Source organism: Haliaeetus albicilla, chromosome 9 (assembly GCF_947461875.1).
Source record: "Haliaeetus albicilla chromosome 9, bHalAlb1.1, whole genome shotgun sequence".
In the NCBI taxonomy this organism is placed as follows: Eukaryota; Metazoa; Chordata; class Aves; order Accipitriformes; family Accipitridae; genus Haliaeetus; species Haliaeetus albicilla.
In genome coordinates this window covers 18,932,703-18,946,709 of record NC_091491.1, presented here as the reverse complement: position 1 = coordinate 18,946,709, position 14,007 = coordinate 18,932,703, and the positions used below count along the sequence as shown (strand labels likewise).

At 49.1% G+C, this 14,007-nt stretch overlaps 1 protein-coding gene across 2 annotated transcripts in view; it reads left to right on the top strand.

Moving 5' to 3' along the window:
* The window catches only part of GPC1 (glypican 1), a 231,916-nt gene extending 217,909 nt beyond the window's left edge, over positions 1-14,007 (top strand). For both annotated transcript variants that reach the window (XM_069792007.1, XM_069792008.1), the window contains exons 5-9: positions 3,537-3,667; positions 6,802-6,921; positions 7,663-7,796; positions 8,974-9,149; positions 9,653-14,007. In XM_069792007.1, the coding sequence (XP_069648108.1) occupies positions 3,537-3,667; positions 6,802-6,921; positions 7,663-7,796; positions 8,974-9,149; positions 9,653-9,870 (779 nt within the window). In that variant the 3' untranslated portion in view covers positions 9,871-14,007. The remainder of the gene's footprint in view (positions 1-3,536; positions 3,668-6,801; positions 6,922-7,662; positions 7,797-8,973; positions 9,150-9,652) is intronic.

Here is a 14,007-nt window from a genome sequence, read left to right as displayed (position 1 = left end):
AGAAAATTGTGTGTTTGTGTTACAGCACATGTCCTCTCCCCAGCTGCAGTCCATCAGGGGAGGGTGTTTGCAATGGTAAAGATCTCACTCCTCCTTGTTCCCACAGACCATCACCCAGCAAGCTCCTCTTTCTCTCCCCGGTTGTACATTTAGACCTGGAGTGATCTGAGACCTGAGGGAGCCTTGATGTTTGTCTAGGCTCATGGAAGGCAGGCACCAGAGGAGATGAGCTTTGGACTTGGCCTTTTCCCTTGCCTTGGCACCCACTGCCCGGCCAGCAAGACTGCCAGCTCACTAGCCAGCTGCAGCCCGACAGGCTGGCTCAGGGTGGATATGTGGTGGTGTTAACAGTAAAAACCCTGCTGAAGTTCAAGGAGCATCATCTGCCTCTCAAGGGACATTGCAAAATAAATATCAAACCACTGCACACAGAGGCCGGTGCACTTGCCCCTCACTCTGGGGGCTAACGAACCAAGTGGCAACTTACAGCGGCTGATTGGAAGTACCCCCCATGAGAGCGACTTGGGAGGCTGCTGCAAAAGAGGGGGAGGAATATTCCCTTCCCCAAGGGTTTACACAATGACATTGATGGCACTTTGGCCTTTCTGACCCGAGCAAGCCAACTGTTACCTGTCACTGCTCTCCTGGCAGGATGACTACCTGTCTCTTGAAAGGTCAATGTACAGCTCTCCTTGACTGACAGGGAGGCAATTCTGGGTGAATTTTGCAGTTATTCTGGCTTCCTCTTCCCCAAGAGACAATGTGAAGGGGTGAAGGCTAGGAGGAAATTAGAGCTTCTTTCAAATTGCAGTTGTACATTTTAGTGTCAAAGGTCACAATTTGATCAAGGACTAGAGCAAGACTAGAGTCAAAGGTAGCAGTTCACTGGCATTGTCCATCCTTCGTCCTTCTCCAGGCCGTCCTGTGTAGCTGGAGAGGATTTTGTTACACTAAACACAGTTATTTTTTCAATTAGACAAATTAAGGCAGGTCAAATTAAGGGCGATTTTTATAGTAAGTAGTTCAAACATAATTTATCACTAATTTGGGGGTGCAGCCTTTGATTTAAATGTCTGTATCTCAACATTAATGCCTCTGCAAGCTAAAATTGTCTGGAAAATACAGTCTCAAAGATGACACCGCAACCCCTGAGTTGCAGCAAAGTTAAGCTGCAAGCTCTTTAATGTTGCAGGAGATGTTTCCCAGAATACAAAAAAACATTTCCCCCCTGTATGGCATGTTCAGCTTTAGAAATCAGCACTGCCATAGGAGTGTGTTGCAGGAAAAGAGAGCATATTAACTTGGAAATTGTGGCCCTTGTTTCCATTCTTGCTCAAGCTAACCAGCAAAACCTTTTTTCTTTTTAAGTGCTGAGAATAAATGCATAATGTTTCCAAGCTGTGACTTTGCATGTTGTTAAATCCTGTATTATAGAGCAAAGAGTATGTTGTGATATGTGCTCCAGACTGGCTGAGGTTTGAACCCTCCCAGTTGTTTGACTATTGCCCTTGCTCCCCGCAGGTTGGACCTGCTTTTGGACTGTGAGCCCTGTGGGCATGATCTGGTATCTTCTGTGGGTTTGTGCTGTCCCTCATCTAGTCTTTGCCTGGCTTGGTCATTCTCTGAGAGCTGTGTCAGGGTCTGAACATCAATCGTGTAACAGCAGAGAAAACATACTTGCGAGGGTCGAGCGTGCTGTTAAATTGACAACAGTGGGCTCAGGTTCAGACCTTTGTTATTAACACACTACGTCCACTGTGGACCTAGTGTTTCTGCACAGACCTCACCTAGATCTGGTGGAAATCATTTGGGGTCTTTCTGCCAAGTCCTGCTGGCTTGCCCAGGTGAGGGACTGAACACTTCCCTATCAGGTTTGAAATGGTAGTGGTCTGTGGTTGTGCCCCAGCTGACTGGACTCCTGCTCGAAGGAAATTTGCTGTGCAGCTCAAAGATAAGTATCAGGCCTTCAAAGCGGTATCATGGGTGACACATACATGCTGTGGCATGGTGTAGGTTGAAGGACATGTTTTACTGATACTCTGTTGAACTGCCAGATACAATTCACCTGGTGGTTTCATTGCTCATTAATAACATCGGCAGTACAAACTCATGCTGAATAGGCCTTTCTGCAGCATCACACCATCTGCTGTGACAGTCTCCAGCCAGGCTGATGGGTGAAGTATCAGGATTTAGGACAGAAGAATTAATCACTCCTAATGAATAACTCCATTTACAAATGGTACAGATTGCCATCCTAGACCCTGGGATTTGACCCTTTTTGTGTAGAGGAGAACCAACATGAAGCCATTGCATTTCTTTTCTTCCATGTGGCAAGGCCACAGGAACATGAAGCACTTTCTGTTCCAGATAAGCACAGGCCACCCCAGCGCTCTGACAGATCCCTTGTCCTGCCAAGAGGTTTCTGGTGTGCCTGGGGAACACAGACCACACTGGAGCCATCTGGGGTCACACGTAACTGAATGCCAATGATGAAGCTTATGCATGGCCTGGCCTCCAGGCTACTAGAGCACAAGTGGTAGGAAACTGAGGCAGCAGCAGCAGCATAGCAGTGACTTTCAGGTTTAGAATTTTTGACTGGCAAAGTCAGACCTGGTTAAGATCCCGTTTTAGATGTCCAAACCCAGTTTTGGCCCTGTTTAAATCTCGCTGGACAGCAAGGATGTCAGCTTTCCTCTGCAGTGCCATTCCCCAGTGCCCCAAGCCCTGTGAGCGTATAGTCTGTCCTTGCTTTAGACCCAACTGGAGTGTTGAGAATCATCTCTGGAGGCAGGCAGAGCTTGGCAATTTTTTTGTAAGCCAAAAGCAGCCGTCAAGGCAGGAGCTTCCAGGCCAGGCAGGAGCACTTGGACATCAGAGCTTTCCAAGGTAAGAGGAGCTGAGATCAAGAGGCACCCCTCAGTCACTCCCTATCATGTTTACCATTTTAGTTGTGGGCATTTTGGTCTGCTTCTCTACCTTCGTAGCCTGGTATTTCCCTGGCTGGTCACATGTTGTCCTTCCAGAGGTGATGGTGAGAAGAACTACTCCTTTTCTTACTCCTTCACTGCCACAGAAGCTATTGCCCATATCCTGTACCTTTGGCACTTTATTGACCTCAATTCTCCCACTTTCTGCTGGCTGCAGTGCTTTGCTGAAGACATGCAATGAGTTAGGAGGGTTAGGGCTAAGTATTGCTATGCATTACTTAATATTTCTGCACCGATTTTCCATTTTTCCTTTCTGTAGTGCCCCAGGAAATGTTGGTCACTTTGTGTGAATACAGGTTGCATTTACCGTTTGCAGGAGGTGACCTCTGTTCCTCTGCCACTGAGGGTGGCTTTACCTATGTGCTGGGAAGGGTCAGCTGTCCCATGCCAGAGGAAAACGAGCATGCACTCGGGCAGCAGTGAAAATGGAGAGATGTCTCCCAACAAGCCTGCTGAGGGGCCAACAGCTTATCCCACCCAGCATGAGCATGATCTTTAACTTGGTTTGTACAGAGTCTGATGAGAGAAGTCTCCATCTTGTTTTACTAGATTCCCTGGTTGTAGTGGCTGATCGGATTGATGGACCTTACAACGTAGACACCGTAATAGGGACCATTCACATGAGGATCGCTGAAGCAATTTCTAACTTGCAAGAAAACAAAGATTCGATCACAGCCAAGGTAAGAGCGTGTGCCAGGGCCTGGCTAAGAATACACCACATGTAACTGCCAGGACCAAATGTTTTTTGTGCTCACTATTCAAGTGAACTAAAGGCGATGAAGGATGAAGGGGATCAAATGCTCACTCTTTTAATGATAGGAAACCACCCATCTTACACAGGCAAAAACCTTCTCAAGTGTTTCCAAATATTCCTCCTTGCCACATCCAGCCAGCCTCCTTTAGGTACAGACACACAAGGTGGGACTGCATATGCAGTGACTGTGGGAGGCATGGTGCCATTTGCTGTCAGGTGCCTCTGTGTCTGAAGAGTCCTAAAGTATTTTGGCTGAGCTGAGGCATTTACGGAAAGTGCACAGTCCGTAGTGACAGAAGGCAGCTACTTTAACCTGCCTTGGGGGGATGTTCTGCAGTGGAAACACTGGGCTATCAGGTTGTATCTGTGGGACAGAGGTACAATCTGGCAGTCCATCTGGAGAGTAAAAAACAGGCTCTTCTGATGATCATCTGTCTTGCAAGAAGTAAATCATGAATCTCTCTTCTATTGGTCTTCTATTTTTAGTTACTTTATCCACTTAACCACAATCACCTCTGTAGCTGCAGGTAAGAGAAGCTTTGGGAACAAAAACAGCCCTCCAGGGCTTCTGCTTTTTGCCCAGACATTCCCCAAGTCCTGCAGCTATCCCACAGTTAGGGCAGAGATGCAGATGAAAGAAGCAGGGCAGGTCCTAACTGGGTCTTGGATAAGGGAAGGGCCAGAAGTATTGCTTAGCCAAGCAGGAATTCACTGGCCCACCTCAAAGCACTAACAGCAGCACGCATCCACGTATTCGTTTAGGTTTCTTTTCTGACATGAAAGGCCATATTCTTTCTTCCTTTGTTAGGTGAGACTGAGGTTGTCCACATAAAAGTAAGCCCATGATGTGGGAAAACATGGCATCATCTGCAAAGAAAGGTGTTTCCACGGGGCGTATAGTAAATCTGGTAAAATGAAAAGGAGTAAATAGTCTAACTGGTGTTCAACTGGAGCAACCAAACATGTTTGATAAGCTTCTCAGTATGATCTGGTGACCAGGTGAACATGGGAGTCTTTGTTGGTGACACTGGCAGCAGACGTCTAAAGCTGCGAATTGCTACAGCTCTAAGCTCTGGTTTTGAGCATGGCAAAGTGATCAGGTAAAGGATATCATTGTCAAATGAGCTCGGGACTGGCTGAGGCCAGTCCTGGGAGTCTTCTCTCTCAGGGCCGAGGGCAGCAGGCTTTCGAACATTACCAGCGTAGAGCGAGGGCACTGTCTGCCATTTGTGAGAAGAGCCAGAAGTGGCCCTTGGATCCAGTGACACCCTCAATCATGGGTTTTCCTGGGATCTGGGGAAAAACTGGAAAGAAACACTTTTGGTACTGAGCCCTGTGTTCACTGCACCATGGAGCACTCTTGCGCTTCCTTGCACTCCCCCTCGCTCCCTGTGGCTCTCTGATGGATTTTAGGCAGCAGGAGCTATCAAAGGCTGCAAATGTCTATTTGCTGTCACTATGCAGGAAACTATTGATCACCTCAGTCTGCAGGACACATGTTCTCTCCATCAGTAATGGGTGTTGCTCACCTAAAGCCCTCGGGCTGGCAAGAGGATTGCCTTGATACCATGCTGTGCTGGAGCTGCTACAAGAGCCACTGTCCTGGAGACCTCCCAGGGCTTTTACCTCCTGAAAGAGTTGTATCCTGCTAACAACAGTAATAAGCCAATAAGAAAGACACAGCAGTGAAACCAAACTTGTTTTATTTTGGTAGAACCAACTTGAAAATGCTCTACATGCAGTTGTCAAGGCGGGGCTTTTTGCATGAAGCAAAGGAGACAGATGAACAAATTGGCTTGGTGCTGAACTGCCATAGTCGTTGGATCCATCTGGTCAGCAGGACAGTGCATCCCAGGAGGGGGCTTTCTAGGCTGAATGTCCCTCAAACACACCAATGAGACCCACTGTCACCAAAGGGATTCTTGTCTAGATTGGGACTTTGCTGATGGCTGTCAGAATCCACTAGCAAAAGCATTCAGCAGCTGGCACAAGCTACATCAGCAGTGCTCCTGTCTGAGGCCTTGATTCCTCTGCTTTAAGGGGACACTGTGCAAAGTTGAATTTATCGATAGCTTCTGACAGCACCCTGGTAACCACAACAAGCTTGGAGCCGTGTTTTCAAATCAGATGGCTTTCTTTGTAAAGGCTGGTATTTTCTGAATCAAACTGACAGTGCAAAGGCCCTCCTGACCTTTGATGCTTCATTAAATCTGGCTGTCTGAGCACTCCTTCCACCTGCCGCAGTAAGGCTCAGTTGCCTGAGCACTGGCTATCTGCAGCAGAGGTGTCATTGCCTGGACTGATCATGCAGAGACTGGGAGAAACAGGTGCTTCCAGGGCACCCTTCCTTTCCTCCTAGAGGCAAAGTCTGAGGATTTGTACCTTCAAAGTGCTTCTGCTCTCCTTTGGCTACAAAGCACGCCTGGGCAGGTAGTTAGGATGATGGGAGGTACCCAAAGTTAGGAGGTAAATCAGTTCTGCTTCCTCATTTGCCCCTGAAACATCCAACCTGACAGATATGACACATCTACTGTCTTTGCACTCCCCTGGTTGGAGGAGGCATTCATTTGCTGAGTGTGGGTGCCGATTGTAAGTCATTGGGGTAGTCCCACCTTGATCTGTTGTCCAAATCAATGAAGCTCACATGGTCTGCAATCTTGAAGCCCACACCACTGGTGTAATAAGTGTGAGCAACTCCCATCTTGTTCTTCCCAGAATTTTATTTTTCAATCATAATAGGAACAGATAAAATTGCTAGAAATAATTTAATACCAACATTGGTGACTCGTCCAAAAACATGTGCTAATTTTGGGTTAGTGCTGAACATTTTGCTTGATAGAGGTAGTCAAAACTAGTTACCATAACACATGTTACCGTGTTACTGAAAACACATCCTGGCACAAGAGTAACCTGACCAGAAACTAAGCCAGAATCTCAGAGATCTTGCAGGTAGGAAACATAAACATACCTAAGAAGAAAAAAAAAACATAACTGTGGAGAGCTAATTAATTAAAGAAATAGTATCAAAACATGAGACAGAGAGTTTGGTTTATTTTTTAGGTTTTCCAAGGCTGTGGAAATCCCAAAATCAGCACAAAAGGCTCCAGCAGTGATGACAAGAAAAGGAGGGGGAAGGTTGCATTGGAAGCAAAATCTTCTGCGCAAGCACTGGAGATGCTGGTGAGTTTGCCTCCTAAGCTCCCTCCCTGCTGGTGTGCTGGTGCACTGCCTCCCTTGGGAGCCCTGGGAGCCCAGCCTGCGTAGCACTGGGTCCTGTGGGTCGGGTCAGACCACCCCGCAGGTGGCTGAATCGCCTTTGCTGGTGACTCTGAAGATCAGATCAGCGAGTGCTGGCATGACCTAAGCAGATCTGATCTTGCCTTGGCACAAGGTTGGGGTCTAGGTTGCTGATAACCAATTTCTCAGGGATTTGGTGCCAAACTTATCTGAACAGGCTCCTTGCCATTGCTGTCATTCAGCCTCAGGCCATCCAGCCTGGATACTGGGGCCAAAAGTCCTCCTCTATGGAGATTTTGGATTCTGTGGATGGTGAGCTGCAGGATCTGCCACAGTCCCACATTTCAGAGGCTCCTCATTCACAGACACCTGCCTGTACCACCCTGCCAGAGCCCTGCTGGCTTCCACCAAGGCTGCTTCTCAGCATTGCCCTCATGGCCCAAAAGATGATCTTCTCCTGGTTAATCTTATGATACCAGCACAGTCCTTAGCATGTAACCTTCAGCCTTGGGTGCTTGGGTTGACTGTTGGTCTTTAGGGGAAGGTTGGTGACACATCCCCGTCTGCATAAAAACAGACTTTGTGGTGGTAAAACAACAGAAAAATAGGCAGAATCCTTGTCCTTTCCACAGCCCTGGGGTGCCCCAGAACTTTCCTAGCCCTGAGCATCCTCTTTGTTTACAGGTTTTAGATGCCAAAGGGAACCTGACAACTCTCAAGACTTACTGGATCACCCTGCCCAGCAGCCTATGCAGCAAAAAAGTAATGGCCAGCTCAGCAGCAGACGACAAGTGTTGGAACGGGATGACCAAGGGCAGGTATGGAGAGGGTCAAGGTGCTATCCTGGCACATTCTGGGGTGAGAGAGGGAGGGTTTGATAAAAGGCACTTATGCATCACCTCAGCCAGCCCCACTTTTTCAGACTGAGCCAAAAGGCCTGTCCCTGTCCACAGAAATGCTGCATTTCCTGAATGCCTGAATGCTGGTACCTGGGAATGTCAAGCCTGTTGTTGTTTTGCTGTGTGTTGGAGGGTTAAGCATTGAAATGCAGTTGCCATGAAATAACCATGTAGTTTTGTACTAGCAAAGCAGTTTTGCAATTCCTTGTACACTCAGAAGGCAGAAGGGCTGGATTTACCTCACAAACTCCAGAGCTGTTGCTGAGAATTGCATGCATGTGTTTCTATCCATACCTGCTCTGAAATGCTGTTCCCTCATGAGAGGAGGCACCCAGGTGACATCAAACAACTGCAGAAACACCTCCCACTGATGGCTGACATTTAAAGGATGGCTGTAAGGGGAGATGAGCAGCTGCTGGACATGCACCTTTCTCCGCTCCTCTCCATGGACCTGCTGGGCTGGTCTCTGCCAGCCTGGAGCCAGCGCCTTTCGTTCTTCCATATTTCACATCTTTGCCAGCAGTGCCACAGATCTGCAGGAGCAGACGGGCCAGGGCACTGCGCAGCGCTGTTTGCTGATGGACAGCTCCCAGTTAACTGAAGCTTCCCTGGGGGCCTGTCTGCTCATACTGGGCTGAGGGCATTCAGTCATCCCAGGGTGTCTGTCCCCACAGGGTTTAACCAGGGCAGGGATGAAGGTGCTCCTCAGCTTCCCGTATGGACAGAGCTTTTCCGTAGCGGAGTGTCACTGTGGCTCCACAGGTACCAGCTGCAGCAACCCCTCAGCCCCGTGCACAGTCTTTCCTGCAGGAAACCCCTCACCATGCTGGGACAGTGATGCTGCAAGGCCACCACCTCCTGCAAGCTGAGGTGGCCTCGGGGCGAGCCCCAGGCTCTGATGGGGTCTGGCCACGGCAGCGTGGCTCTCCCATCCGTAGAGCTGGCTACCTCGCAGCAAACAGCAGCATGTGGAGCCAACACCACTGACTGCAGCTTCTCTGGGGTTCAAAGAGGCTGGGTTATCACTGGTGTCTGTAACGGGGAGAGGTGAGCTTAGCTGGGGGGAGACATCTAAACCTGTCACCTTCCTTCACAGTTACCTGCCTGAAGTGATGGGGGACGGCTTAGCTAATCAGATTAACAACCCGGAGGTAGAGGTGGACATCACCAAGCCAGATATGACCATTCGCCAGCAAATCATGCAGCTAAAGATCATGACAAACCGGCTGGGCAACGCTAACATTGGGAATGATGTGGATTTCCAAGACGCAAGTGAGTTTAGCATAACTGGTGAGGTCCACAGCAGGCGAGAGGGGCTGAGCAGTCAGCCCTTGGCAGCCTGCATGGGCCTCCATGCAGGCCCTGCAGCTGGGCCCTGACAGCAGAGAGGGGTTGTGGCCACCTGGCTTTTGGCTCAGGGCTGCAGAGGGTCTGTTCGAGTGCAGACGACTTGCCGTGGGGTGGCTGGAGGATGTGCTGCTCTCAGCACCTTACTGAAACCTCGGGTGCTCCCTGCAGTCCCAGTCCAGCCCTGCTGACGGGGCCACTGCTCCTGTCTGCTCCAGAGGTTTCCAGCTGCTGAAGCAGTGGGTGGTTCAAGTCAGCTGGAGATCAGGTATGGACTTGCATCCGATAGTGGGGGATGCAGAAAGGAGGAGGTGGCCAGGGCAGGGCTGGTGGCCAGAGCTCCCTGGTGTTGCAGCAAGGGGAAGGCAGGGACATCACCGGTCATAAGGAAGGCAGTCAGGGCTCACCCCATGTTTGTCTCTGCACAGGTGATGACATGAGCGGCTCTGGAAGTGGTGACAGTTGTCCTGACGACGTCTGTGGCAAAAGACTTTCTAAGAGCCCCAGCACCAGGCAGCCAGAAACGCATGCTATTCCTAAGCAGTCTGGACATGGCATCAATGGGGCCAGCAGCAGATCTTTGCCTTCTGCCTTCCTCCTCCTCCTTTCGGTGGCTTTCATTGCCACGCAGCACTTGTGGCGGTAACTCACTAGCACAGCCAGGAAAGAGACTGCAGCCGAGGGCTTCACTTTGCCAAAATCAACCAACCAACCAACCAAAGGACATATTTAATTCACCTTGGCAACAAAAAAAAAAAAAAAAGAGGGAGGAGAAAAAGGTTTCAGTTGTTTGCTATTTCTGGCAGTGCTCGAGCTGTTTTCTTCTTTCTTGGTCTTTTCCCCAATGCTGGGCCCTTCTTTCCGTACCTCATTGTTTTACTTTTGTTATTGCCACGAACTGGCTCTTGAGGCTGAAACAAGCCTTTGCAGAGAGGCCTCCAGGGGGAACCCAGCTGGCCCCTCCAAGGGCAGCTCTTCTGCTGCCTCCCGTGGAATACGCAATTGCCCTGATCTAGTTACCCAGCCGCTGGCCAGAGCACTGCTTACCATACAGCTGCTGAAAGCAAGACGACGCCAAGAGCAACACCACTTCGTAACGCGGAGAGACTGAGATGGTCAGCGCTGCTCAAGTGCTGCATTCAGGGTCTCTTTCAGGTTTTTCCTCTGTACTTCCTAGGCAGGCAGAGATGGCCCTTCACTTTCAGTGGTGTACGTAGGAGCGTGAGCAGGTTTGGTGGGTTGAACTGAAACAGTTTGGCAGTGGCTGTTGGACCCAAAAACGCAGAACTCCCTTTTTCTTTGGAAAGGTCACAAGTGGGTTTCTTGACTAGAGCTCGTAGCTGACAACAATTTGAAATGTAGGTCTCCTACATCTAAGTGATTGGGAATGAGTGTTAGGGTTGGGGTTTGGGGGTATTTTTTCTTTGCATGCTAGTTGGAAAGCCATTTTTTACCCAAGTGTTAATGGTCCAATTTCTACCTGCAGTGCAGTACCGTCATATGTAACAGAGAGATGAAAATATGCACAGTAGGATTCTCCACCTGACAGACAGTTGTGCTGCCTCCTCCTCCTCTGGCCCCAGCCGTGGATGGGAATCTCTTTTTTTTTTTTTTTTTTTTTTTTTGGGTAAAAAGAAAGAACGGGGACTTTTTACTAACTGGAGCATTGCAACTGGTTGTGAGAGCTCACACTGGGCACATGCCGGAGTGACCCCCCAAGGCAGCTGCCTCAGGGCAGAGAGGGGCTGGTAGTGATTAGCTCTGGGCAGTGTCCCTACCCAGGAGACTGACTCAAGGTAGCACCTACCGGGGGGGGCATGTGAGGACAGGACACGTTTTGTTTGGGATATTTTTTTTCTTTTGGCATTTGTTGCTGTTGCATTGTAGGTTTTCAAGTGAATTCCCGCTTTCCCTGTCCCTTCCCCATCCTCCCATGCACCTTCCCTAACCACTGCAGGGACAGGGTAAGACAGCGGGTCAGACACATGCCAGCAGCTCCGTTTTGGCTCAGGGAAGGGCCAGGCTCACCCTCTGCCGCCCCGTCCCACCACACACCAGCCTCTGGGTCACGCGGGCAGCTGCCCTAAACCCCAAAATGCTTGGTAGGGTGGACTCCATGCCGGGTTATGAGGCTGGGAGTCGTCAGTGAAAGATATAAATATCCTCACGTAGCTGCAGGAGTGTCTGTGCTTGTAGGGCTGTGTGCTTCAGGGCTTCCAGAAGGCTTCTGTACCTGACAGGTATGACAAGCATCGGCTGGAGATGTAGGTTTAGCAGATGTTACAGGTACAACACAGTCACTGTGACTGGTTGGGCCAAGAGCATGCCCAGGGGTTGGGCTTCATTCATATGGGGTTGGGTTTGAGTTTCAAATGTGTTTGCACTGCAGGCGAGAGGGAGGGCAGAGGTGTATCTAATCTCCTACTTTACTGTTCTGCACAGCAAATGTTTGAGCCTTTCTCCTCTGTCCTGCCAGAGGAGACATGTCTTTGGGCTGAGCAAACATTATGGGGTTGGGGTTTGGCTATTTACTAAGAAAGGGAGAAAAAAAACCATTTGTAAAATTAGCAGTTTCTAGAATGTGCAGTTCAAGGGCAGATGAGAACATGAGCAAGGTAACGCCAAAAGCCGGTGCAGGCGGGTGCGGAGGGAGCTTATCGCCTGCCCTCCCTGGGGTCCCACCTGGGGCCAGGTAACGACGCTGATGGTACCTCAAACTAGGCAGAGATTTTAGGCCAGCTTTGACTTCTTGGCTTCTCCAAGTCACAGTGACTAATGTTACTGACTTGGTATCCTTTCTGCCTTGTACTCACCGCCTTGTAAGGTTAAAACTGATCTAATCTGGTAGGGTTCCAGAAATGAAAGCCAGGATGCTGGACGTTGGCTAAAGGACAGACAATGCCACTAGAACCATTAGAACCCAGGAGTTTATAAATACAAGTCACAGATTTATACAGATTTATTTACTCCTAGAAATATGGCAAGTTCCACATTACTTTTACTGCTCTAAAGAGTTCCTATCTTTTTTGTTTGGGTTTTTTTTTAACCAGAATCACCAATACAAATTTAGCCTTCAGTTACAGAAATCCCCACAACCAATCCTGCAGAAACTTTACATCCAAAGCAAAAAAAGAAGAGGGAGGGGGCATTAAAACATTGTACCCTCTTCAAAAAATGGTTGGGTTGGATTGGAGTTTTAACACGTGGATGCCAAGGTCAATGTTTTGCTTTGCAGAATGGGAGACTGAAAGGAAAGTCCTTGTCATTTCCATTTCTGTGCAGTTAGCGTTTGCTGTCAGCCTGTTACCCTCACAAGCTTCTTATGGGTTCCAAGGGGAGCACACCTTAAACATGAAACCAAGAATTTCCTGATTGTCCAGTTAATATTTTAACAATTTAATAGCCCAAATTATTGGTCTTGTTACAATAATAAAACCTGATAGTCCAAAATCAATAAGGCAAAGCCTCAAGGATACAGTAGAAACTGTTATGCGGGAGAAACCCTTCCTGATGCCTTCCCTCTTTGGCTGGGGTTCAGCTCCCACTTCAGTGTCCCTCCGGGCCCCGAGGGCGACTGCTTCAGTCCTCCTGGAGCCGAGCTGCAGGTCAGACCAGCATCGGCAGCCCAAGGTCTGCACGGACAGGTGAGGGCAGTGCCGGGGGCTCTTCCCCCTCTTTGCCAGGAGGCGCATGATGTTGGGGTTGACGCTTCCTCCCTCCTCAGCCCTGGATCTGCTTGGGTTTATTTTGTGTACCTTTTCACACAATCCGCCTACGCTGCTGCTTTTTGTCAGTTCCTGGTTATTCAGTTTTTCTGTTCTCTTCGTTGCCCTGAAGTGGTTTCCTCGACCTGCTGCAATTCAGTGGCCGGGGCAGCGCTCGGCCATGCCACCTTCCACTGGGAAGCCAAAACGGCCGAGTTCCCCCAGGTAATTGACTTGGTATCGCTCTAAACTAAAGCAAACCTAAAGCAAACCATAGTTACCTGACAGCTAGACAAGCGCTGGCATGGCTCAACAAGCTGAAGTCAGCCCAGGTCCAGACAAGCGCTGAGCCTGCGCTCAGGCTGACACAGAGCCTGGGGCCTTTCAGTGCTTATAAATGACGTTTCCTGGGCTACCGCCTGCTCAAAACTGTTGTGACAAACCTCCCCAGCCCCGCGGCAGTGGGGGGCTGAGGGCTGCAGCCATGGCAGGGGCTGGCAGCTACCGTGGGTTGGTTACGTGAATGGGGAGCTCTGGGGAATGGGGATGGCTGGGGAGGAACGTTTGCTTCAATGTTACCAAGATGGTGATTCATGGTGTTCTGGTTTGAAAAGGCCTTGTACTTCACAGGGATGCAGAGGGGGGGTGATGGTCTAGGAAAAAATATTAACAAGGACCCCTGTCCCTGAAAAGAGGACAACCAGAAATATTGGATTTCCAAGTGTCTCTGTCTTTCAGCCTGCTCTTTTGTGCCATAATGTGTATGTTTTAACTAAGGGCGAGGGTCTCAAAAGGCTTTGAGAGCGCAGCTGCTTATCATTTACAAATGACAAACTGCCTGTTGTTTTCCAGTGGGCTTGATAGGGGCTAAGGTATAGCAAAATATCTGAAGTCCACCTTTGCTTTAAACAGATGCATTTTTACCTGCAGGAGTAAGAATTATTTCACTTATTGGCATAGCTGGACAGTTATCTATTTCTTTCTGTTACCAAGGTACTTGTAACTCTCTTGCACTGTTTATCTAAAGTTGAAATATGTTCTTTGAATCCTTGTATAAATAAAAAGGCTGGAGACTTAAA